Source organism: Apium graveolens, chromosome 3 (genome assembly GCF_009905375.1).
Source record: "Apium graveolens cultivar Ventura chromosome 3, ASM990537v1, whole genome shotgun sequence".
NCBI classification, from domain to species: Eukaryota; Viridiplantae; Streptophyta; class Magnoliopsida; order Apiales; family Apiaceae; genus Apium; species Apium graveolens.
The window spans coordinates 53,896,934-53,921,911 of NC_133649.1; the positions used below are offsets into that span (position 1 = coordinate 53,896,934).

At 35.0% G+C, this 24,978-nt stretch overlaps 1 protein-coding gene across 1 annotated transcript; it reads right to left on the minus strand.

Annotated features, from left to right (window-relative positions):
• Positions 1–14,869: 14,869 nt before the first annotated feature.
• LOC141712284 (putative transcription elongation factor SPT5 homolog 1) lies at positions 14,870–24,291 on the minus strand. The gene is made up of 22 exons (XM_074515157.1): positions 23,822–24,291; positions 21,914–22,152; positions 21,674–21,820; positions 21,415–21,576; positions 21,254–21,337; positions 20,947–21,017; positions 20,491–20,848; positions 20,159–20,314; positions 19,975–20,072; positions 19,848–19,896; positions 19,611–19,763; positions 19,385–19,525; positions 19,206–19,293; positions 18,820–18,978; positions 18,660–18,717; positions 18,465–18,586; positions 18,296–18,374; positions 17,572–17,626; positions 17,368–17,485; positions 17,122–17,265; positions 16,523–16,623; positions 14,870–15,279 (listed from the first exon to the last, which is right to left on the minus strand). Exons 1-22 carry the CDS (start codon positions 24,147–24,149, stop codon positions 15,040–15,042), a joined length of 3,150 nt encoding a protein of 1,049 aa, XP_074371258.1. The 5' UTR covers positions 24,150–24,291; the 3' UTR covers positions 14,870–15,039.
• Between the last annotated feature and the right edge of the window lie 687 nt (positions 24,292–24,978).

Here is a 24,978-nt window from a genome sequence, read left to right on the forward strand (position 1 = left end):
CACTTTCCTCATTGTGAAAATGCTCATATTGCTGATACAAGAGCTGCATTTTATTTTCTCTAACTTGCTCGGTGCCATCACAGATTATCTGTATAGTATCACAGACTTCCTTGGCAGTTTTGCAATTAATAATGTTGTCAAACATGTCTGCATCAAATCCATTGAACAAAATGTTCATGGCCTTTTTATCCTTCCTGACTTGTTCAATGTCAGGATCAGACCATTCGTGCCTCGGCTTGGGAATGGATGGCTCATTTCCTGTTGCAGCTCTCATTGGAACATGAGGACCTCTTTCTATGCAGTCCACATAGGACTCATCTTGAGAAAGCATATGAAGATGCATCTTTACCTTCCAATGATGGTAATTATCTTTATCTAGAAAAGGAATCTTGACTCCAACGTCTTTCTTGTTCATCTTGCTGAATTGTTTTGATCTTTAAACTCTTTGTAGATTAAGAGCTTGCTATGATACCAATTGTTAGTCCCTTAACAATATAAAGAATTACAGAAGGGGGTTGAATGGAATTCTTGAACCTTTTTCTCGAAATAAAAATATTCAACTCGAATATAAATATAAGTGTTTTGATTAGCACAATACGGAATAGAAACTTAATTGAATCAAAACATAAGTAATTAAAAGCAAGAGTCTTTAAAAACTTTCTGGCGGATTTAAACAATTCCACCAGAGATATATATTATATATCGAGAGGACTCTGTGTGCAAGAATGCTCACAGCTGCTTATAAATCAAACTACTGAGAATACAGGGAAATGTTAAGGATTTTGCTTACAAAGATTTCTCTCTTTTTGTATCTCAGTACATCTTTTATTTGCTATCATTCTTAAGCTTTGCTACTTTTCATCCTCTATTACCCAGTTAATGGGCTTCCACAGTAGATTTGTATACATCTCGACGGCTGTGCTCAGTATTCACTGTTCAACTGTTGTTTAAATTCTTTATATGATCATCCGTTGGACTTTATGAATATCCGTTGGATATATGATCATCCATCGACTTTCTGAACATTCGTTGATGGCTTCATTGATCATCCGTCGAATGCTATATCAGGCATCCGTTGATAGTCATTTGATCATCCATCGATGGCTTTGTTAATCATCAGTCGGTAGCTATTTTGGTACTTGACTTCATTTCACTTATGCAGAATTACAAGACATCATTTATATACAATTAATCAACCTATTCTGCATATCTAGTTAAAGTCAACATGACTTATAGGCTACTACAGAATCTATACAAAGATGTATACAGAACTGTGCTACAGACTTATTATTACATAAGCTACTCACTCGATGGATAATTAGTTAACATCCGTCGGGACTATAATTAGTTATCCTTCGGGACTATAATTCTTATCCGTCGAGTGCTACATTATTTCACTAAGTAAAATCTACTTAGATGTTTTGTTTATGAAATCATCAAGTACACAACATATGCACGACAATCATTATCCGTAAGCATCACATTACCATCTTGAGTCAAAAGAAATTCATAATTTCTCCCAGGCTCATGGTGAATCCTACTAGATCTACGAATAACCTGTGTTTCTTGGACATGATTACTTTCAACATTTTGATGTACATCCTGATCTTATTCCAACTCTGGTTCAATATTATCATGTAGTTCTCGATCTTCATCGAGATGTATTATCCTCTCACTGATTTTCTTAGAAAGTAGTTCTCCCTCAAGAAATACAACGGCCCGAGAAACAAACACTTTGTTCTCGAAAGGATTATAAAAACTATACCCTAGTCTCACTTGGGTATCCCACAAAATAGCATCTATCTAATTTTGGTCCAAGCTTGTCAGAGGCTAAACGTTTTACAAATGCTTCACGTCCCCAAATTTCCATAAATGACATGCTATGACATTTTTCACTTTATATCTCATATGGAGTATTTTGAACCGCTTTAGTCGGAACTTGGTTAGGTGTATATGTAGTTGTTTCTAGAGCATAACCCTAGAAACTGAATAGAAGATCTGCTTGACTCATCATCGATCGCACTATGTCCAACAAGTTATGATTTCTCCTCTCAAAATCTTTATTCCATTGAGGTGTTCCAGAAGGAGTAAGTTATGATACACTATCACACTCCTTCAAGAAACTCTTGAAAATTGTGGTTTAAGTATTCTCCTCCACGATCTAATCGTAAAACTTTTATAATTTTCCCTTGTTTGCTTTTCTACTTCGGCCTTATATTTTTTGAACATTTCAGAAGAATCGGATTTGTTCTTCATAAGAACCACATATCCATATCTACTAAAATCATCAATAAATGTTATGAAGTAATATAAGCCACCCCTTGCCATCATACGCATTCGACCACATACATCATTATGTATAAGTCATAATCGTTCGGTGGCCCTTTCACCCGATCAGGTAAAAGAAGATTTAGTCATTTTTCCAATGAGACAAAGTTCGCATCTTCCGTATGATTCAAAATCAAACTTATCCAAGTATTCATCTATGTGTAACTCAGAAATGCGTTTCTCATTAATATGGCTTAACGACAATGTTAGAGGTAATGTTTGATTTGGGTCAACTTAGAACATATAAATTGTTAACTAATTGTGCAACATTATAATTCTTATCATTGAAATAGAATAAACAACTATTGTTTATTTAATATAAATTAAAACCTTTCTTATCCTGACAAGAAATTGACTTAATGTATCCGCTAAAGGAAGGCACGCAATAACAATTTATCAAGTTCTTAATCTCGCCTTATGGGCAAAATTAGGTATCGAGTTCCTTCAACTAGAGCAACAACTTTTGATCCAATTCTAACCCTAAACCTGAAGTTTGACCATTGCTAGTCTTCTTCTTTAGATCTTCCAAATAAGCTCGATAATTTAACTTCCATTCATCCAGTTATTTCCACAGAATTGACCATCATCTCCTTTAGCAACACCACTATTAGGCTTCAAAAGCCCTTTGGGATTGGACTTTGGTTTGGCACTGAATAAGATTAAGTCTTCACCTTGTTTGTCCACTTTCCTTTCCCATTTGCATTCCATGTGTACATCATCAATATGGACGTAATTCATGCCTTTACCGTGTTATTTTCAACAGTTATAAACATGCTTAACAACTCAGTGAATGTTCTATTTATCTCATTCCTTTTGTTCTTAACAAACTAAGAATAGAAGTTGTTCAAAGATTGTTTGATCAAATCAAGCTGAGTCTCTAGACTATTCTTGTAACCCAAAATATCAAGGTACATATACATATCATCTTTAGAACATGTGGTCCAACCGGATATCATTCTCCTATTAATGCGAAAATATGGTGCCTTATTATTGTCAAATCTTTCTGACGAGCCTATCCTTCAAACATCCTTTGAAGGTGTCAATCATATCATAAACATCATTATGCTCTTATTGCTTCTAAAGCCCAGCACTCATAATTACAAGCATGAGACATGAAACATCAGTTGCATAATCAATTTGCTTCTGGTAAGCATTCTGTTCAGCACATGTTTCATTCTCAGCTAGAAGAAATAAGGGAGGGGTTTGAGTGACATCCTTGAACCTGAGGACAATCCTCAAGTTCCCATGTCAATTGTCATGTCAGCTTGTCCTTCTCAAGGACTATTACATAGAGAAGTTATTTGTATTATTTGTCATTTGTTATCTACAATATTAAAGTGCATAAAATGACTTAGTCTACAGATGATCATTAAATTATGTTCAAGTGATTCTTCATTATATTTTCACAATATATATCTCCCACTATTTTTATCAAATCAATAGCCCTAACTATTAATTCGGAAAAAATATCTTCTATATCATTTCTAGTGAGCCAAGATCCATATTTCACCATGCGTTAGGTCAGCTTTGGCTTTTCTCCTAAAACATGATTATTTAGGTAGACAACATTTGTCAATTATATCAACTATATAACTCTTGGATAGCTTGGTGGAACAACATTTGTTCATATTTATCTAATAATTCTCGCCAAACTCTATGCCTCTAAGTTCACAATCCTATTGTAGTAACTTAGTTAAGTCAAACCCAATAGTCAAAAGTATCAATATACTTCAACACATCTCCCACGATAGATGGGAGTACTTCGCTTTGGCAAACCCACTCTTTATCGATCTAGGGTTAATGTATTAGACTTATTAGAAGGCATCCGATCAACTTAATATTAACTTTAGGGTTTTATTAATTTTAAAACGATCATGATCCCATCATAAAGAGATTCCCAATTTTTCCTTGAATAAAATACTTCAAATCAATATTCGTCAATGGTTTGATTTTCAGGTAGTGAGGGAGTCACAACGGTCTCGCTTAAAACCCACAACCTTACAAGTTTAATGAACTCGCTTTTGTCAAAATCGCCCCATGTCATAAACAAAGAAAATTTGTATTTTATTCCATGTTTCATAAACACGAGAATCTCATAATCGTTTGTTCATTTTAAAATCTTTGAATCGTTACATATTTTATCTTGTTTATCAAGCATGGCATGGGTGTCGTATCTAATACATACATATTTAATCTAATTAAGCATGCAACTTTATAAACTACTCTACACATACATTCATCATATGAGCATATATATGTAAAGTGTAATAAATAAATGTGGTTGGTTATGGCTTCATCCTATGTGATCTTTATCAAGCTAATGACAAAGATCTAGGTCAACCTAAGGTGGAAAATAAATACGGGCTAACTATTACATGTCTTCTTTCTTGTATTGCTTCCTTGGATGGCCTCCGTGTGGGATTACCCTTGATCTTCAAATATTCATGTCTTCATGTACAATACAAGAATGAAATTTGAAAACTAATCTAATGAACTTACAAGAAGAATTCGAGTTACATTCGAGATTTAATAATTACAAGATTAAACGACATGCAAGTCGTATTTGAAAAACCAAAACCATTAACCTAAGGTCATAAGCCATAACCATCCACCATGCTCAATTAACACAAAATAACATGTTAAAACACATAATCTAATCTTAACATATCATACCCATCATGATCTAATCAAAAAAACCAAATATTGAAAAAATCAGAAAATTTGAAATTAAATCTGATAACATTAAATCACAGATTACAGGGCCTAAACGACGTCAAATGTCTTACAGATCAGTCGATGATAGATTTAGCTATCTGTTACATTCAGACGCTCGATTCCATATGAAATAGCGTATTCGTTCTCCAAAATCGGACACCAGACACAGATTTCAGCAAATCCGCTGTATCCGATTAAGAATCGTATCAAATACGATTCTTATAATAAGAATAAACACAAAACATGTATATATTAGTATATATACAGATTATATAATCATCATATGATTATACAACTCTCATGAATATCATATATTCAAAATATATATATACATACGCATATATAAACATAACAACATGTAAAATATATAAAATCGCATACGTAACAGTCATGGAATATTGTATACAAGTTATCATCATATAACCAGTAAACACATAAATGAATTAAATAATTTTCGCAAGTAGCTCTGATGCCATTGTTGGGTTTCGAGCACATAAACGCAACGGAAACAGTAATTAAAAACGTAAAAATCAGAATTTTCAAAATCCACCGCAGGATCCATGCTAAAAACATATATTTAATTCGTAGATCAGATTGTTTACCTTAAGAAGCTTTACCAATTGGTTGATTAATGGAGATCCGAAGCCTGTTCAATCACTGCGCATCCCGCTCTCGCGATCTACGCTCTATCGGTATCCACACGAATGCTTGAACTCAAGGATTGGATGTGTACTAGCACAACCCCGATTCTTCTTGCTCTCTCCATCTTCTCCCTTGGTGGCTAGGGTTTTTTTTGTAAAAGTCTTGTTCACAAAATCAGCCACACAAGAGATATTATATGGAGAGTAGAAAAAGAATTATAACTCTTAACTAATTAGTAGTTATTATTAATTTGAAATTCCTATTTGTATAATAATTAAGTCACACTTAATTATTTAACAAATGAATTACATAATTCATATTAGTAAATTCGAATATCAATATTTATCTAATTAATTAAGCCATACTTAATTAATATTATAAATAATTTGAATTACTTTAATATAATTTAAATCCAATTTAAGTTAAATAATCCTTCAAGCATTCTTAGTGTGTGACCCTTTAGGTTATTATTACATTGGCAACGAATTTTAAATGTAATTTAAAATCGCAAACAATGAGCGGTATCTAGTAATACATCATTGCTACCCAAGTAATAATAATTGAATTGGTGATCGATTAAACCTTTCGTGAATAATGTACAATATAATATAATCCCTTTAACCACATATTATAGATTAAACTATAGGCATGTAATGTGTCATCCTCATCAATGTTTAATCCATGTTTCCTTGATCAATGAGTAGACTATCATATCAAATCAATATTTGAACGTGGCCACGCATTTCGTAGTCTAGCTCACACAAGAGGCCAATAATATCACTCCTAAAATAGGAGGGTTAAATCCCTTCTGGATTATTCATATTTCTCATACGATTCATAATATACCTAATGTCCACTTTTATCATTACCCGGTCAAGGATAACTTTTAATGGAATCAATGTATATTAATTCTCGTATAGAAATATAATGACTTCAGGTCTAGGGACCATTACATCATTATCACAGTGAGAATTACTTATGACACAACGGACATGTAGAATCTCACATTGGGTCTGTCCAGCACCATGTACATATACACCTGCCTGTGTTTTTGACTTTAGTATTATGTATCTATGATCAATGAGATGTGATCATCAGTCAACAAACACACCAGTCTTAATGCGTTATTATTGTCCCTTAATAATAATACTCGACTACGGACCTTTAGAAATATTGTTACTATTCTCATAATCTCATTTCTAAGTCATGTACTTAGAGATATAGAATTGCATATCATATTCCAAGGACATTTACTAATCTAACAATTATATCATAGTAAATTAAGAATTAATAAATTATAAAGGGAATAATCGATAGAACATAAACATTAATAATCCTAATGTCTTAAACTAAAACATCATGGTGTTATCTCTAGGGCACAAACACTAACACTGATGACAAGCATATAAACTAAATTTAACACCGAGTCCCCGGCAGCGGCGCCAAAAACTTGTTCGCACTAAAATACATGCAAGCGTACGTGATCATAAGTAGTATAAGATGTAAGTCAAGTTCATTCCCACAAGGACTGGTTTAGATTAAGTTTAGATTATGCACCTATGCAACAATGTATGATTATCACTCACTGTTAATACAAATAACAATTTGAGTTGATTAACTACTAAAGAGATTAAACTAATATGCATTAACTAAGAGATTAAAAGTGAATTACTTATATGAGAATAAAACATGGGATTCTAACTTCATTAAATACTTCATTCAAAGTTTATGTCTTTAATCTTAGCATGTGATGGTGATGAAAACTAATCAGATAACATGAAATTAGTATACGATAACTTTCGTTATACGTATACCCTACTATCAAACATCCAAAGTTAAGATAGAAGTTGAATAGACACCAATTATGCTTAGTCCCTATATGTCTATAAAGATTGAAAACATAATGGTTTAAGAGAACGTTATCTATCGTGATTACGTATGGTGAATAAGATGGTTAAAATTACCCAGAATTATGCATGTCAATTCATACATAAATCTATGCTAGCATGGCTAGTTCTAAACCTCTATATTCAATGTCGCTTCAATAGAGATTAACAATCAATCTTAGATGTTAGCTACGCATCAAAGACGAATAAGCACAACCAAAATAGGAAATCATAAATCACCACACACAAAGGATTATAAAAATTTAACTATTGAAATCCATAAATAAATTCGCTAGAACCCCATGACAACGATTAGTTCATAGTTGAACTTATCGTCACCATGGGTTCCAATGAAAACATTATAATAAACAATATAAGAGTACTAGGGTTCAAAGAAAAATCGAAAACAAGCATCTGAAGTATCAACTATATTGAAGAATACAAAAGTCTTCTTCTCCGTAGCCGTCTTGTGCTCTCTAGGTCTTCTTATTGCTCTCCCTTAGCTCCTTGTTTTTAAAAACGTCTTTTTATTGGTTTATATAGGCTTCTGGACGACCTGGGCTCTCAAATTCTTCGAATTCAACTCAAATCAGGATTCTGGCACAGGGACCCCGAGCGGTCGCCCCAGTCTCCGCGCGGGCATGCGCACTTCTGCATATCTGGCGCGGCCGCTCGCTCTCCAGCGCGGGCGTGCCACCTTCCGGTACTTGGACTTCATTTTCTTCTTTTTGCTGTAGATTGAGTTCCGTTCGTCAGATTTCAGCGAATCAATAGTCCACGCGAAACTATCGAGATGCTCTTCAATGTGAACATGGCCTGGGCTTCCAATTCTGATCTCTTTTCAGAATATTTCTTTGAGAAGCTCATTTATTCATCCAACTAATGCATGTAATGCAATAACACAAAAACAAATCAAAAATACCAATAACTTGAGTCCAAAATACCAACTTGAGCCTGTAATGAAGCGTTCCAAGTAGATATAAAATCTACTTATCACTGTTGGGGGAAAGTTGAAGAGGAGCTACATCATACAGTTCAATCACCTCACTTAGGTAAGGGTGCAAGGGCGCGCCCACACCCAGTGAGACCAACTTTGGGCTAGTCACCATTCTGGGAATTCTGAAGTTTCTTCCATAATTGAAGATGTGAGACCGCATCATACTAAGTGGGCACACCCAGATTACTTCCATATCATAGAACTCCAACAGCCATTCTAGCTGCTCGTCAGAGCAAGCTAAGGGTAGTCCTACACTGAATAACTTTCCATGCTCCTTCCTAAAACGTTTCTTCACGGCTTCAGTACATGGCTCGTAGTTGTTCCATTCAAAGTCCAGTTCGCTATCAGAAACCTCCCAATGAACGAATGAAATGGATGAGGGTTCAGGAGAGTTTGAGAATTGGTAGGTGTCATCATCAAAAATTTATTTTCCTCTTTAAGAACAGGAGAGTCTTCATCAGGCGTGCCTGGAGAATTAGGGGGTGTAGGCGCGCCCTGAGATTGTTGGGGAGACAAACTTTGAGAAATAGATTTATATAAAACTTTTGAAGGACCAGCTCCCACATTCACTCATATTTCTACCCCTCTGTATCTATGAGCATTCAGTTCTTCTATCTAATCATTAAGGTTGTGGTCTGCTGGAAGTGGTGATCTATTTTTAGGAATTAGTTTCTTTTTTCCTTTTCTTTGCGCTAAAGGGATATTATCCAGAGAAGAACTGTTTGGAGAGTCTGCCATAAGTTTGCCTTCATTGGAGTCTTGAATAAGGCGCGCCACGCGATATAAATATTCGGGAGTGTGATGAGCGTTTGGAAGCTAGGGTTTGAATTAAATGTTGGGAGGAGATTATATACCAAGATTACTAAGAAATTCCTTGAATGGGTAGAAAGGAGAAGATGTGCCCTCGTATTCCAACTGTCAAAATAAAAGGAAAGATATGTTGAGGGCATGTCCAAAAAGAAGAGAATAAGACAGAGAGAATGACAAAAGTAGAATGCGCGCCTTGAGAAAGGACGTGCCCCAAGAATTTTATTATGATACTAAATGCTGAAATAAAAAGGGGATAACGAAATTTGGCATGCATTAAGAAGATGGCGAGCCCTATTTGAAAATTATATACGCTTGGTCTAGACCAAAAGCAGTTGTCATGAATGTCCTCAAAGGCGCGTCATAAGCTAAGATGGCGGGCCCAGAAAGTGATTAATTGTATTTTTATCATAAAAATATATATTCCCAAAAGACCTATTTTGGGTGTTTCATAAATCTAATTTAACACGGAAAAGACAGAAGGGGCGCCTTGGGTCTGAATTAGGGCACAAATTACTATTAAAAAATGTTTGAAATTCCAAAAAACATGAATTTGAATTTGAAATGCTAAATTTTTGGATCTAAATTGAGATATACATGATATATGCACATATCCATACAAAATTTTTGAAGAACGCATGAGAAAGGAAAAAGAAGATGAACAATAATTGGCATATTACAAGTAATCTACCTGATGGAATCAAAAAAGGGGAAAAGAATTATGAACCTGTTTGATTGGTGATGAATTAGCCGGAAAGTATTTTCGAATCAGTGGAGTATGAACTGTTCCCGGGAAATCTTGATTTTTCCGGCGATAATAAAACTTTTTGAGGGAAAAAGTAAAGTGAAAAAGGGGTAAAGTAAAAAGTAAAATAAGGGGTCAATAACTTGTATTTATAGCTGATAGTGACGTATGACAACTGTTTATCATGTCAATCACGTCGATCACGATTCCCGAAAATAAAGGAATCATTTTAAATTTAGAAGGTGCGCCCTGTTGAAGGCGCGCCATATAAGAAAACGGTAAGTTTTTAAAAATTTTAAAGAATACATGAAATTCCAATCCCATTCTAAATAGCATATTGAATTTGGGGGGTAATTGTTATGCCCAGAATTTGGAATAAGTATTGTTCGGGACAAAACCGGGTCAATTGAGCATAATTGAGAAGTTTATGCCTAAAATTAAGGAGCAGATAAGGCAAATCTCTTTACTGAGAAGCTAGTAGGCGCGCCCTACAAATATGGGGAGGCGCGCCCTTATGTTGACATAATAAAGAATCAAGGCGCGCTCTAATGAATTTAGGATGTGCGCCCTATTGGTATATGAAGAAAGGAACTCAACTGATTCTTTGAGCTAGCCCCTAACCTATAGAAGGTGTTAGGGCCCTCCAAAAGTGGGAAAGATAGCTTAGATGGGGCTTTAACATGGTTATTTGGACGGATTCTTTGGATGATTCAAGGAAGGAGGAGATTATTATTACTAACCTATTTTTGCAGGAACTCTATTGAAGAACTCCTTCCTGTAATGCAACCACAGTAAGGTGGTATCCGTGGTCCGAGAACTCCAGGGGTATGCCTGGACGGAAGGCATCCTCCTGTAGTCAATGAGTGTCCTCATTGGGGATGTGGGGTAAACTTTGGTGTGTGCTTTGGGAGCTCTGTCTTTGTAGTCAACGGGTGTCCTCGTTGGGAGATTTTGGGGTATCCTACACTTTGCACCCAAAAGCCTAGGATCACTTGCCCAGCAATCTGGTAGGGGCTCCTTATCTGGGGGACAAGGATGCGTACAACATTTGGGGTGAACTACGGCTATACCTGCGTCCATGGATTAGAGAAATAGCTTGTAGCGGGGGGTTATCCTTGGCCAGGGAGATGCCTTATCTGTGAAGTCTCGAAGCCGTGTACGAGCCTTGGGCCTTTGTGATTGGGCCTCATCGGCGGACATTTCTAAAGCTGGTAGAAGACGGTTTCCAGTAGGAAAAGCTGGTAGAAGACGGTTTCCACTAGGTTTCCTACTGGGCCTCGGGACAAGAGATCTAATCCCATTAGATTTCTTGTTCCCCAAGAACTACATTGGCTTGATTCTGTATAAATAGGGATACATAGGCACATTGTAAGGGGTGAGAAGCGAGAGCGCAAAGGAGCCACCAGTAACCCTAAGCAATCTCAGCCACCAATAATCATCACCACCAAACACTGTTCACATTTCCCGAAGAACACTATTCATATTTTCCGACGAAGAAGCACCGTCATCGATCTTGTTTCCGGCTACGAACCTCGAATTTTATTGCTACTAAATTCCTCTGTCAACACTAACGACTCTGACTCTTTGATGAAGATGATCCGACGATCGTGATTGAAAGGGATAAACAAAATGAGGGGTTAACCAAATTACAAATTATACCCATTCCGGTGTAGTATAGATTTGTGAGTTATCGATTTTTTCCGTTTTGCCACTTAAATCTTATCAAATATTCAGCCATCAACTTGTCATAGAAACAATTTTGTATTACTCTTCAAATAATATTAAAGACTTCAGTATAATTGTATATATCAGATTTATTTTTTGGAAACTAAATTGATCGTTGTAAATGTTACTAATTAATGTTAGTCATGTTTACTCTATCACGAAGGAATTAAACTTTTATTAATTTATGTGTACTTAAAGAAGGAAATTTCAAAAAGGACATGTATATTATAAGTTTTACTATTTTATATTGCGAACCACCAAAATCTGCTAAACGAAAGATTCGGAACCAAGTAAAACCGAAATAAATGATTTCATTTAATTTTGTTGGGTCAATTTGAATTTTTTAAGATTCCTCGGTGTAAAATTTTGTTTCAGTTTATCGTCTAAATCTGAACTAAAGTGGACAGAGAACACCCATGGTTATACTTATGGCTAACATATATTTTTTTTTCTTGTAAAAAAATAATTCAATAATAAAAAGTCATACAGCATATATACATATGATCGAAATTGAACAAATGCATAATTATATTCATGTTGAATTCTTGGTTCTTGGATAGACAACCAAGCGATTTTTTGATACATGATATAATCCTCCAACTATTATTTTGAGCAATCGACCACAAATACATAACCATAATAACTTTTATCACTGAATCAACACCATGAAAATTTCACAGATTTGTAATATGGGACATGATGAACTGCAAAAAAATCAAATAAAACCAGACTCTCATGAGGAGAGACAATCAATATCCAAATAAATTGGGAAGTTATTGAAGATTAACAGGATTTGAACTAAGAGATGAATTATCAATAATAAAAAGAAGAGATCAAGGTTTTTAACCGGTGAAAGCCAATGAAAGGCAATCAGAGATAAAAGGGATGCTGCTTCAAAGTCGAGAGAATTTTAAATTTTTTGAGAAAGTAATTTCTTCTAACAAAATAGAATTTTTGGCTAACTCATATTCTTAAAATATGTAAATTAAAGTGTGCATTGCACGACACCTGTAGTTGCGCACGACCAAATATGATACTATGAAAATATCTTTGTCATATGATAAACCATTTTTGGCAAAAATGATACAACTCCCCAAAATGATAGAGATTGCAAGAATTTCTTTATTCCAAAAAAAAATATCATCTAATTGAAATATATGCTTAACTAATACATAAATCATTACGATTATCATGAGGAATAGATTCTTAAAGAAATTTAGACAATAAAAAAATTTATCTCACAAAAAGATAACACGTGGTATATCATGTCTTACATTGCATCCTGCTTCTTGTCATTTAGTTTCCATTCATCTTATTTCCCCGACTATTGTGTTGTCCAAAATAGACTTTGAAACACAACAAAATAGAACCAACAAATGCAAGTAAGTCGAGAAAATTACAAGAAAAACACGACTAAATATATTGTTATGATTTAATATATAAACCAAAAATATACAGTTGTGTAATAAAATACAATAATAAAACTTCTAGATGTCTGAGTAAAAAGCTTTTATTAGATTTAAATAACAATACAGGTATCATATTATAAACGAATATTCTAGTTTTATTGACTTGTACACTCAACTTTGAAAATCTGCCTATTCATATCATCATATCCCAGGTTAAATTAGAAATACATTTTTGTTTTTAATTTGCGAGTTTGTTACTTCATGTTTACCCTAAAACTTTGGATTTAATTCTAAATGATCTGCCGCACTTCCCAACTTTTATATTAAAGAGTTACCCCATTTGAAATTTTTCAAAAAATGTAAATTATAATAAGTAATATGAATATCGTAGATTATAAGTTATTTAAGTGTTAAGATAATTTCACGTATAAGTTATTTATAAGTTGATAATCTGTTTGGTAATCATAACTTATAATTTATAATTTATATCTTAAAAAAATTAAAATGATTATAATCTTTTCTTTTAAATTATCGTGACTTTTTGCAGTACTTCAAAATTCTGTAATCATGTATTTAAATTTTTTATTTTTTCAATCTAATATTATAAATAAAATTAAATAATGGAGAATAAATTTACAAAAAGATTATTTAATTAACAACAAATATAGAAAATTATGGTCATATAAAATAAAAGCATAAATATATTGTTTAAACTTTAAGCTACTAAGCATAAATTTTCTGAAAGAAAGATAAACATAAAGGTATTATAATCGCAAATGATTCAATGGCGAATAATGAAAATCGAATGTATCTAACACCCAACATTCAACTTAACGCCATTTATGAAGTGAAAATGTCATTTTCATTTTCTCCCAAACAGTTTGGATAATCTACGAAGTCCGTTCGTTTAGCCCATTTTAGCCCGCGGGACACCTTAAACTCTTTCTAAATTTTAGCTTTTATTTTTCAGAATGATCATGCTCAAAAGTCAAAACCAAACCATTTCTAAAACTGTTAGCATGAAAATTTTAAACAAATAAAAATTTAACTCCTTTTATAATTTTTTTAATTTAAAATGCATAAACTCCTTCAATATGGATATACACTTAAAATCATATTATCATATAGACCCAAACACAGTTCCGAGTACATTTTCAAAATTGGATTACAAACATCCAGTCCTGTTCAGCCTGCAACCAAACGATGCTACTAAGAATGTTTTACAACCGCCGTTAAAAATTCTGTGGAAACGAAACTCTGTCGTACTCACCAAAACACAAATCCTAATATCCAATACTCTACACGGAAAATCATACACACACAACTACAAGATCCGATCTTTGATTTCACTATTTCAGTAATCAAATTCTACGTGCAGTTGCGTCTGCGAAAAGAAAACTATTTCCCTTCTTAACTTGGTTTAAGTACCAACATATTTGTAAACAAAACCTACGAAGTTTATTATTCTATATACACCCTCCATTACAATTTAATTATGTAGACTGGATAGCTAGCTGGTAACTAGAAATGAAGGAATCAAATAAACTATAGCTATCCCTCCTGTATTTTGGTTTCAAATTTCTTCACACTCCTCTTCTGCTTTCACATTTAGAAGGAAGTTAAACTTGTTGGCTTGCTACCTAGAAAATTTGAGAAGTTAAAACAAGGAAGAATTCCACAAAATTTGAGACTGGACAACTAAAATGTACATTATGAAGTCTTTCACCCTTTATAATTAACAAGACCCTAACATAGGTCAAACTAATATGTAGAGAATCATCTGCTTCAGGCTTGTTTAGCCAAAATGACCATGTCTAATATTTTGACATCAAGTGTATCATCTAGCTTCACGATTCCATCTGTCCCATCTATACCAATGAGTTTTCCAGTGGCCCCTCGATAGGCACCACCCATGATCTTTATTTTGTCCGACTTCCTTGGAACCACTGCATCAACTTCATTAGGAAAAACAGTGACCGTCTCACCATTGCCGCTCGCACCCAGAGCTACCCTGCAGGAACCATCCTGTAACCACATGCACAGTCATTTTGTTATTTACTTCCACTAAAATTTTTATAATTTAGCTTGATTAGCTGGAAATGTTGACCAATATAGAATAAGAATGAAAACTAAAATAACAAGCCAGAAAAGATTATATGACATTCTAAGATGTTTCCGTGCAACGTACAGAATAGGTTAAAAAACACCAATGGTCGAGGACATAGGTGATAGGTTACGTCATGGGGTAAATAAGCTAATGCAGTGTTGTGGTTGCCTTTGTAATTGTCTACTATACATCGATGACAGTAGTAGTTGTCTTAAATTGTATTGAGTATAAATTTGAAGTATCTCTACCAAAGACTTTCACCATCTCTCCCTCCTTCCATAGAAGGGAAAAAACTGGCTTCCCCATTACGTACTTAATTTCTCTTTTCAGCTTATTTCAGTCCTTTTCGTCACTCTCAACTGAACATCCTGCTCTTCAAGACATGGCATAAAGCCAATAGTTCACATCCATGTTAAATCCATCATTTTCATCCTTTAATGTTCTTCTATCTATCTCAAGATTTCTTCTCTATATCTCTCTGCATCTCTCACTTTTATTTCTCTAATTATGTCTTTAAGTCTCTCTATATCTCCAATGTCTTACTTGTTTAGTGTCAGTTATATATATACATTAAACAATTGCAAATCATTGTGTTCATGACAGTAACACCCTACAGAATATCCTCAATATTACAGTTGCATTCATTGTAAAACCCTGGCATCACTGGAATTTAACTCCATATTTCCATTTACGTCAATTCTTATTACAGTAGGTCAATACTCTACTGTATACACTAGATGGGCACTATATGTTTCGCAAATCATTCAAACCACTGCTGAAGAGTAATCGTAAAACATTAAACTGAAAGGTGATAGACAACATATCTAATTTCCTGATTCAATTGAATGACCAAGGAGATAATAATACCGTGTACTAGAATATGTTAATTATGCAATAAAATACACTAAACACTATTTACGGCATGCAAGCAAACATACTAATTTATAATTACATCTTCAAACTACATTATTTTTCATATTGAGTTTCATCCTTTATTGTAATTCATACTCCTTAACATGAGCTAATACAGGCCAAGAACAAAGCTTTAATATAACTGATGCAGATCTATTAAAGTGTATATACATACACATTCCGTTACTTATAAACCCAAATTAGTAGGATAGGTATGCAACAGTAGTAAAATTGCAAAGATATTCGTACCGCAAGCAGCTCCCGAACAACTCCTAAAGATGTTTCATCAGCAGACCTCCGTAAGTTAACCAATATATTTGGCAGAAACCAAGGACCCTCATGATCACCACCTGCCAGAGAGTAACTTTTAGAACTAAGCTGCTATTTTTAACTAGGAAAAAACTACAGAGTACACTGGTAAATTCAAAGAAATATGTAAATGTGAGCCAACCCAAAAAAGCAGTCCAAACAACTTTCATTAGAGAGTTCCCAGTAAACACATTTATCATCCATAAAGAGAGGGTGGCCTGTGTCTGAGTAGAGAGTAGATCTTTTTTTTTTGGGGGGGGGGGGGTCTGGGACATGTAAATCATACAAGTAAAGAGATCTATTCATTGATCTGATAGGTAAAATGGTGCAAAGCACATGTTCTATAAGCCTTCTTTTTTAAATTACTCTTATCTGCTGCACAAACTTTTAATTTATCCATCTTGCTCAAATTTTAAAGACATTTATATATATTATATATATATATATAAACTATGATTTAACAATATTAGGTCCCCTGCACTGCAAGCACATGACTGGCTGGAGGGAAATATGGTATATGAGAGAGAGAGAGAGATTACCGACTACAGGGGACATCATATCCAACCCGCCACCTCCAGGTGTCATCGGTTGCCCCCCAGGTGTACCAGGTAGGTATGCTGAACTTGGTGTCATAGGCGGTTGACCGCCAGGAGTTGACGGCAAGTATGGGCTGGGTGCATTTGCTGAAAAGGAAACATTAATATTCTAAATGTTGATATAAAAAAGTGGTCAACTTCTCCAGCTTCTTTCCCAAGAGTGAAGAAACAGATTTTTAAACTTCTTACCATAGGCTGGACTGCTATCCCTTGGGGTTCCAGCTTCACTGTAATTGCCACTTGGAGTGTTGGCCCAACCTGAACCAGGTGTGGGTGCTTCATATGTTCTTGAAGGGGGACTTCCCGGCTATACAGATAGCACTTAGTTTCAACATAATGCCAGTTTTTCAGAATTTTCAATGAGCTGCACTATACATTGCACGGATAACTAACCTGATACTGAGGACTTGTCCCCCAAGATGCAGGATTTCCTTCTTCCCAGTCATCCCTATTTTGTTTGATTACCAACGAGTAAAATCAAATATTTAAACCCAGTTGAAGGCACATAAATTGAGTGACTCAAATCGTTAAAAAACAATCAGAAAATCAAATATACAACCCCAAATACATAGAAGGCACTTCAACAGATTTAACATGGATAAATAACATGTTCAACAGACACAACTACTCCACCTAATGGCATATGGAGGATATCAGGAATAATTTTACATGATCCTCATATTTGCCACTATAAGTAGCTCAGGCAACTTTAGCATTATGTTTCTGGATCACAGAAAATACAATTCATAGTACTGAAAACTAAGTACAAAATGTGAAGTTACCACGCCGACAACATTATCAGTATAGTAGAAGTGTAAGTGAAACTAAAAGCAGCTATAAGATGCTTTCCATTCTCTTTTTATGTACAGAACTAAGCCCAACTTTCATATAGTTACTCTAAAGTATTCTACTAATCACTTATTTACGCCCCCTCTCCCTGTGGGCCTATGGAATAAGTGAAGACCGTGCGTGGATGGAAACAAGAAAGTTGAGTCTCATCTGCAGGCTAATCGAATGACATAATTCAGACAATGAACTTTTTTCATACCATGCTATTGTCTAAAAATAATTAACATATTCCAGCATATAGATATGTCGCAAGAAATCAAGTACAAACCGTGGAGGACTCATTGGTGTGTAAGGATTCCAAGCCCTATTCCGCATAGGAGTCCTCATACCATCATGAATCGGTGTAGCTGAAACAAAAACACAGAAAAAAAAGAATATTATGAAATGATTGCATATTAATGCTTGGCAAAAAATCGGCTGCATATAGAATATCTAACCTCCAGCATCTCTCATGGGGGTCATATAAGGATGCATTGGTGTTCGAGAGGGATGCATCGGTGTCTCACTCCCTGCACCATATCGCGGTGTCTCACTCCCCGCACCATATCGTGGTGGCTCCCTAATAAAACATAATTAGTCAAAAAACTAGGAATTTCTAGAGATGATGTCAAACAATGTAGGGATTTCATTACCGGAACGGCGTTGAATTAGTTGGTGTAGTCACGGCATCAACAATTTCATCACGGTTAACTGCAAACATGAACACAGCAACATGATCCACTATAATTCTATAACTCATAGATAATGAACACCAAACAAAAAACAAAAAACTTTTAATGTATTGAAACTAGCCTGTTACATCCTTCATTTGAGCTTCTAATTCAACACGAACTGTTTGTCCCTTGACATCTTTAACAATTCCTCTGCAGCCTTTGTAGCGACCTAGGCGAACTCTTACACTAGTACCAATCAGAGAGTTATGTCCTCTTCCACCTCCAAACCTACCCCCGGCTGCAGAATAAAACAATTTAATGGTAAGAGATATTAGATGTCTATTGGCTTGATTCAGTAAAAAAACACACAAAGCCATAGCAAGTAAACAAAAAAGGTGATAACAATACAAGCTGAAACAAATAAACAATAGAAATATAGTGTTAATCATAAACATTAAACATAATAACTAAAGAGACCCAAACACATTTAGCAAACAACAAAGAGGCCCAAACTTAGAAACGTACAGTTATTGTGGCCTCCTCTAGGCATTCTACCAGGCGATTGTGGAACACGATTGGGAGGTTTAAGCGGATATCTTGAGGTTGGATCCCCCTACATACATAATTCGAGGAAATTGAATATAGCTGAACACAACTATTCAAGATATCTTGTTGTATCAAGTGACTGAACTACAAATACATACATTTCTATCACCATTTGCACGTCCTCCAACTACCATGCAAGCTTGGGATTTGGCACAGATAAAACCAGCATGCTCGAGATGGTGACGATCATATATGAACAAGATACCTTTATAGATATGTTCAACAGGCCCTTGTTTCCCCTGGCACACAAGCAAACTTATAAGTACATGGAGAGAATAAACATAAATTAATTGTGAATGTACAAGATTGGACGGATAATCTTACTTTGGAAGGTCCATCAAGAACTTTCACGACATCTTTCACCGCTATTATGTTCCGTGACCTATCCTGAGCTGAATTCTTTCTTTCAATCTTGTACTTGATCTCTCTGAGTCTAACAAGTGCAACTTCAGGTCTTTCATGCACTCCCTTAAGAACCTGAGATTTATTATTTTAGATATTAAAAAGCATATTAATTAAAATGCATCATGATTCCAATTCCTCGTATTAAAATATTGTCACCTGAAAAGCTTCATTCTCAACACGTATGATCACGCCAAAGCTCATATTGCTGCAGAAAACTAAATCAACATTGCGCACTGGAATGATTATAAAGAAATTATTTATTCTTTGAATTCAAAAATCTTACTCCAGCAACACTAGATCATGAAGCTCATAGTCCCCGATTCTAGTTTTGCCCGATGTCACTTCAGAACTTTCAACTACATTGTCAGAGAATACTTGAATCTGCAAAAATAACATGTCGGTAAAGCAATCATTTAAGAGGGAAAAATGATACATAAAGTACCAAATGACAACATTTTAAAACTTACAACTTCTTTAGTAGTGTCCGACACTATATTGACCAGGTGCCTCTCAACTGTCACTACCATGCCAGTAGCACCTTCTGTTGCACCAGATACCACCTTCACATGATTACCAGGTTCAAAGTACTTGCAAAGCTCCTTTTCGCTTACAGCCAGTGTTTTCTACAATATAAAAGATGCACATCAATAATTTAAAAAATACCACTCTGATAATTAAATAATAAATACCACGTCATATCTAGACAAACAAAAGCATACTGTAAATGTACCTATCTTCAACTTACAAATTTCCCCCAAAAACAAACTAAATTGAGTAATAAGAGCAGTTTTATCATTACCGGAAGGCCTTCATCATATGGTTTGATATGGACAGTGCCTTCCTCAACTTTCTCAACCACCCCCTTCAAATTTTTCAGATCCCCTTTCACAACTATAACTCTATCTCCTTTCATAAAATGACCTTTCTTTCGGTTTGCAAACAAGGTTGACAAACTAGCCATATCACCATCCCCGTTCTCACCGGGTTGCCGAAATTTCTCAAGTTCGTCAAAACTTGGTTGAATATTTTGGGTGCTAATAGATTTCATGGATACAGTTTTGTACAAGAAACCATCTTTAAACATCATACCGTTGATGTTCTCAAAATAATCACCAGTCATTGGATCTCGCCTACGCTCTACTCGAATATGCATTTCCCTGGAGACGGAACCGAACAAATGTAAGATGAAGACGACAGATAGGAAATTCAAGTAACACTTGCAAGTCGGTATTTAATTTAACAGATTCAAACTTACCTAGCTTCGTCGACATTCATGAAACGTGGCGGCGGAGTAAATGTTTTCTTTTTTGGAACTTCTCTACCTTCCTGCGAGGGGAAATGAAAAAATGTTGTCTAAAATGAAAACCAAAAATGACTTGATGCAATTTTAGTTGCTGAGACACTGTTAATTACAAAAATTAGACGCAGAATGTAAAAGCCATCAAAATATGAGAGATAACTCGACCTTTTTCATAAAAATAGAAAAGAGAAGAACCCACCTGTCAATGTGTAGTCTACTGCAGCAAACTAAAAAATCAGAAAGAAAAAGTACTGGCACATACCAATTTATTTGCCAAAGCCTGCAAGTCAATCCTCGGAATCAGTTTGACTGTAACTCTCTGCCTCACATTGTCCACTTCCACAACCTATATGTAGAGGAGTAAGTATAACATATTTTATGTGAACAACAATGAAAATATGACTGCAAGGACGTCATAGGTACCTTGGCAAGGTCCCCCTTGTAAGTCCCAATCTTCATTCTAACCCAGGTGTCCCTTGAAATATCAATCGCTTTGCTTTCAACAGCAAGGACATCGGTCATTTCTTTGATAGGAACAAGCAGAATCTTACTGCCTGTAAATATATTACGCATACCCTTGCAAGCCTGAATGGAAAAATTTTAATGGTAACTAGCTCATTGTCACAAGAATACCATTAATCCACTTCTGTACATGACTGAATCTTAGTGACAGCTAGCGTACCTCTCTAACATGGGCTTCCTTGTCTGCTTCTATATATACATAATTTTTCAGGTGATCAAGTGCTATAACAGATCTAATTTGCAGCTCAGGTCCCCTATCAATGCATTTTTGCATGAGGCAAACAGCTACCTCCCTCTCATGGCCAATCTAGAAAGCATAAACATAAATATTAATGAAACCATCACGCTGCAAGAAGCTGCAGCAAACCAGATTGGTAGTAATATGTTGTTTTGATCATACCGCACATTTGACCATCCATAACTTTGGGTCCCTGACAGACGGTAACAGAGCTTGCTGCTCTACATCCGTGGTCTCCTCGTCATATTCTGTATGACTGGACCTGGCATACCTAGCCTGAATGCTTCTCTCAAGAGCCTCAACATCTTCCTGGTCATCTTCACGAGGAAGCAGAGGTCGGCGATGTAGCCGTCTAGTATCCTCATCATCAGGTAGATCAGCTCCATTATCCACAATGAAATCTACAGTTTTGCTCCCAAGAATCAGTAATGAATAAGAAATTCAAATTTCAAAAGTTTGAAAAATAAAAGTTGAAATTAATAAACATAAAAGCTTCCATATAAGCAATACTATAGTACTAAGATACATCTATATTCTCCTTATAGTAACACTAGAAAATTCATCAAAGTTGGTGCAAACATCATTCATGTACTTCAATTCCTTAATTCCAGATCTAATTTGTTGTTTTCATTTCCCTCCAATAGTTGATTTCTATATTATCCTTGGGGCACTTTAATAGTGTAAGTATGACATTCGATAAGAAAAGTATGGAATAACTGAAACCATACATGAGCACACTTCTAGTGTAACCACAAGAAAAGGATATACCGTGCTTCATTGATGAAAGGCGCTTTATTTGAATATAGATAAAAAAAAATTAGGTATACGTGCAAATGAGAATTTATTATTTAGGAAGCAATTAATTTAAGAAAATACACTGCTGGGGAGAACAAAAATTACTTGTCACTCAGTTTGTATTATTTTAATACAACTTAAGATGTATTTGGTAGCAATTGCCTATCTACTTATGTTTATTATTCCAATAAGTTCGATTCCTGCAAAAGAATATGAAACTATCTCAATCCCACAAGATATGATTCAGGGTGACATTTAATACCGGTCGTGTGTTTTATTCTTAGAACAAATATCCCTCGGACATTTAATAATATTAAAAAACACTAAAATTTTACACCAACACTGAAATATTAAGGTTAAAAATCTTACTTTGGCTACTCAATTTCAACTTTACATTAAAATGCTGTTACTATTTGAGGATATGGAATTAGTTTATATGATATGCAGATTCTTGTGTTAATAGACTGATGTGATGCTGGTCCTTCCTACAAACATTACATTTTCGGATAACTCCATGTTTTCAAGGAAAATTAGGGAAGTCTGCTAGAAGTTATCATTAGGATGCTGACAGTCGATGCTAAAGGAACTAACGCAAATGCTTTTATTTCAAAACACTAAATATATTTTTCCATATCGATTATTAATTTACTATGCATTGTAAAAAGAGGGATGAGAACCATGCCCCAGACAGGAATGAGCAAAGAGCGTTTTGAAGGGTTCTCAATACAGACTTTTATCTTGTTTGATGTGCCAAATATTTAAAATGATGGGCTATTGACATGTTATATACTATGTTATCAAGGAAACACAAAGACATTACTCGCAAGAAACATAAGCTAGTCAAAAGGAACCTACAACTGTCCAACCTAGATAATAACAAATGGACCAATATTTGATTTAATTATATTCCGCTCCACGGCCGCTTAACTCAAATTCATCATCAAAAAAACATTCTAATTGTAAGAACACCTATCCTGTAAATTAACTCATCAGATTCTCATCTTAATTCGATTCTTTTCAAATTATTCTTTCTTATCAAAATCACTTAAATACTAAAAAACCATTTTCCAAATCCTGCCTACTAACCAAAAAAAATTAGCAACAAAATCAAATTTCAATTACTCACAGCTCCCTGTAATTATAATCGACTTCCGAAATTCTAAAACCAAATAATCCCTACCAAATTCAAATCAACATAAAGTCGCAACCTTTACCCAATTCCACCTATTAAACAACAAAACAAATCGAAACAAGCCTCCAAGAGAAAGAACTTACCATCCTCTGCTTCATCTTCCTCATCATCCTCATCACTATCCACCATAGCCTCCAAATCAAAAAAATGCGAACCCGAACTCCGCTTCTTGGCTTTCGGCGCACCGCCTTTACCTCCTTTTCTTCCACCGCCACCATAATCCTCATCATCATCATCTTCCTCCTCTTCTTCTTCCTCATCCTCATCTTCCTCCGCCGCATCGTCAATGAACTGCGATCTCGAACGCTTCCGACCGGTCTTGTAATCGTCGTAGTCCTCTTCTTCGTCTTCGAACACCTCCTCGTCCTCTTCCGGCTCCAGATCGTCGTCGTCCACGTCTCGCCGCGGCATGATTGAGCTTGAAAAAGCTCGAATTGAGCAGCTAGGGTTTGTGTGGAGAGGTTAATTTAGAGATACAGATGTGTTTGTGAAGATAAATTAAAACCCTAGAGCTCAGGAAATTCAGAAAGAGGGAAGAAATGTAATAATGAGTGAGGTCATATAGCGGGTAGTGTTGGGCTTGGACTTGAGTCGGTGTGGGCTTCAAGAGTAATGGGTTTCAATCAAATAATCAATGTCAATTGTTGTATATATTTATTTCCTTACGGAGAGACGGGGAGAATTCTTTCACGGAGTTTCAACCTTCGATCATGCTTTTTGATGGTTAAGATTAATTTTATAAATTTGTTAATTGTTAATAATAAAATTAAGGTAAATTTCATGTAACTAACTTTAATTTGATAAGATGATGAGAGTTAAGTTAAAACATACATTTGGTCGGATTTCTTTAACCGAATTCACTTATCGATGAAGTTGGTTTTCATATTTACAAATTACAGTTATCTTGTGAAATTAGCTTTCTAATTTAGAAATTTCGTAAACAATATAGTAAAGAGAACTGATGATATTATTGCATAACAAGACAATGCAATATAAAACTAGCGCGAAATGAACGCACCGATACATATACACTGACATTTAATTTAGAGTCGAACAGATCAGTGTTTGTTAATAACAGTTCATATGTCTGTGTATGTGTATGTATGTATATATGTATGTGTGTATGAGAAAAAATATTGATTTTTTCTTATTAGTCAAACGAGCTTAAGTGATTTTATATATTTTCAAAGTAATAGTCTAATATGATCTAATAAAAAATATAGATTTACCCGACATCTAT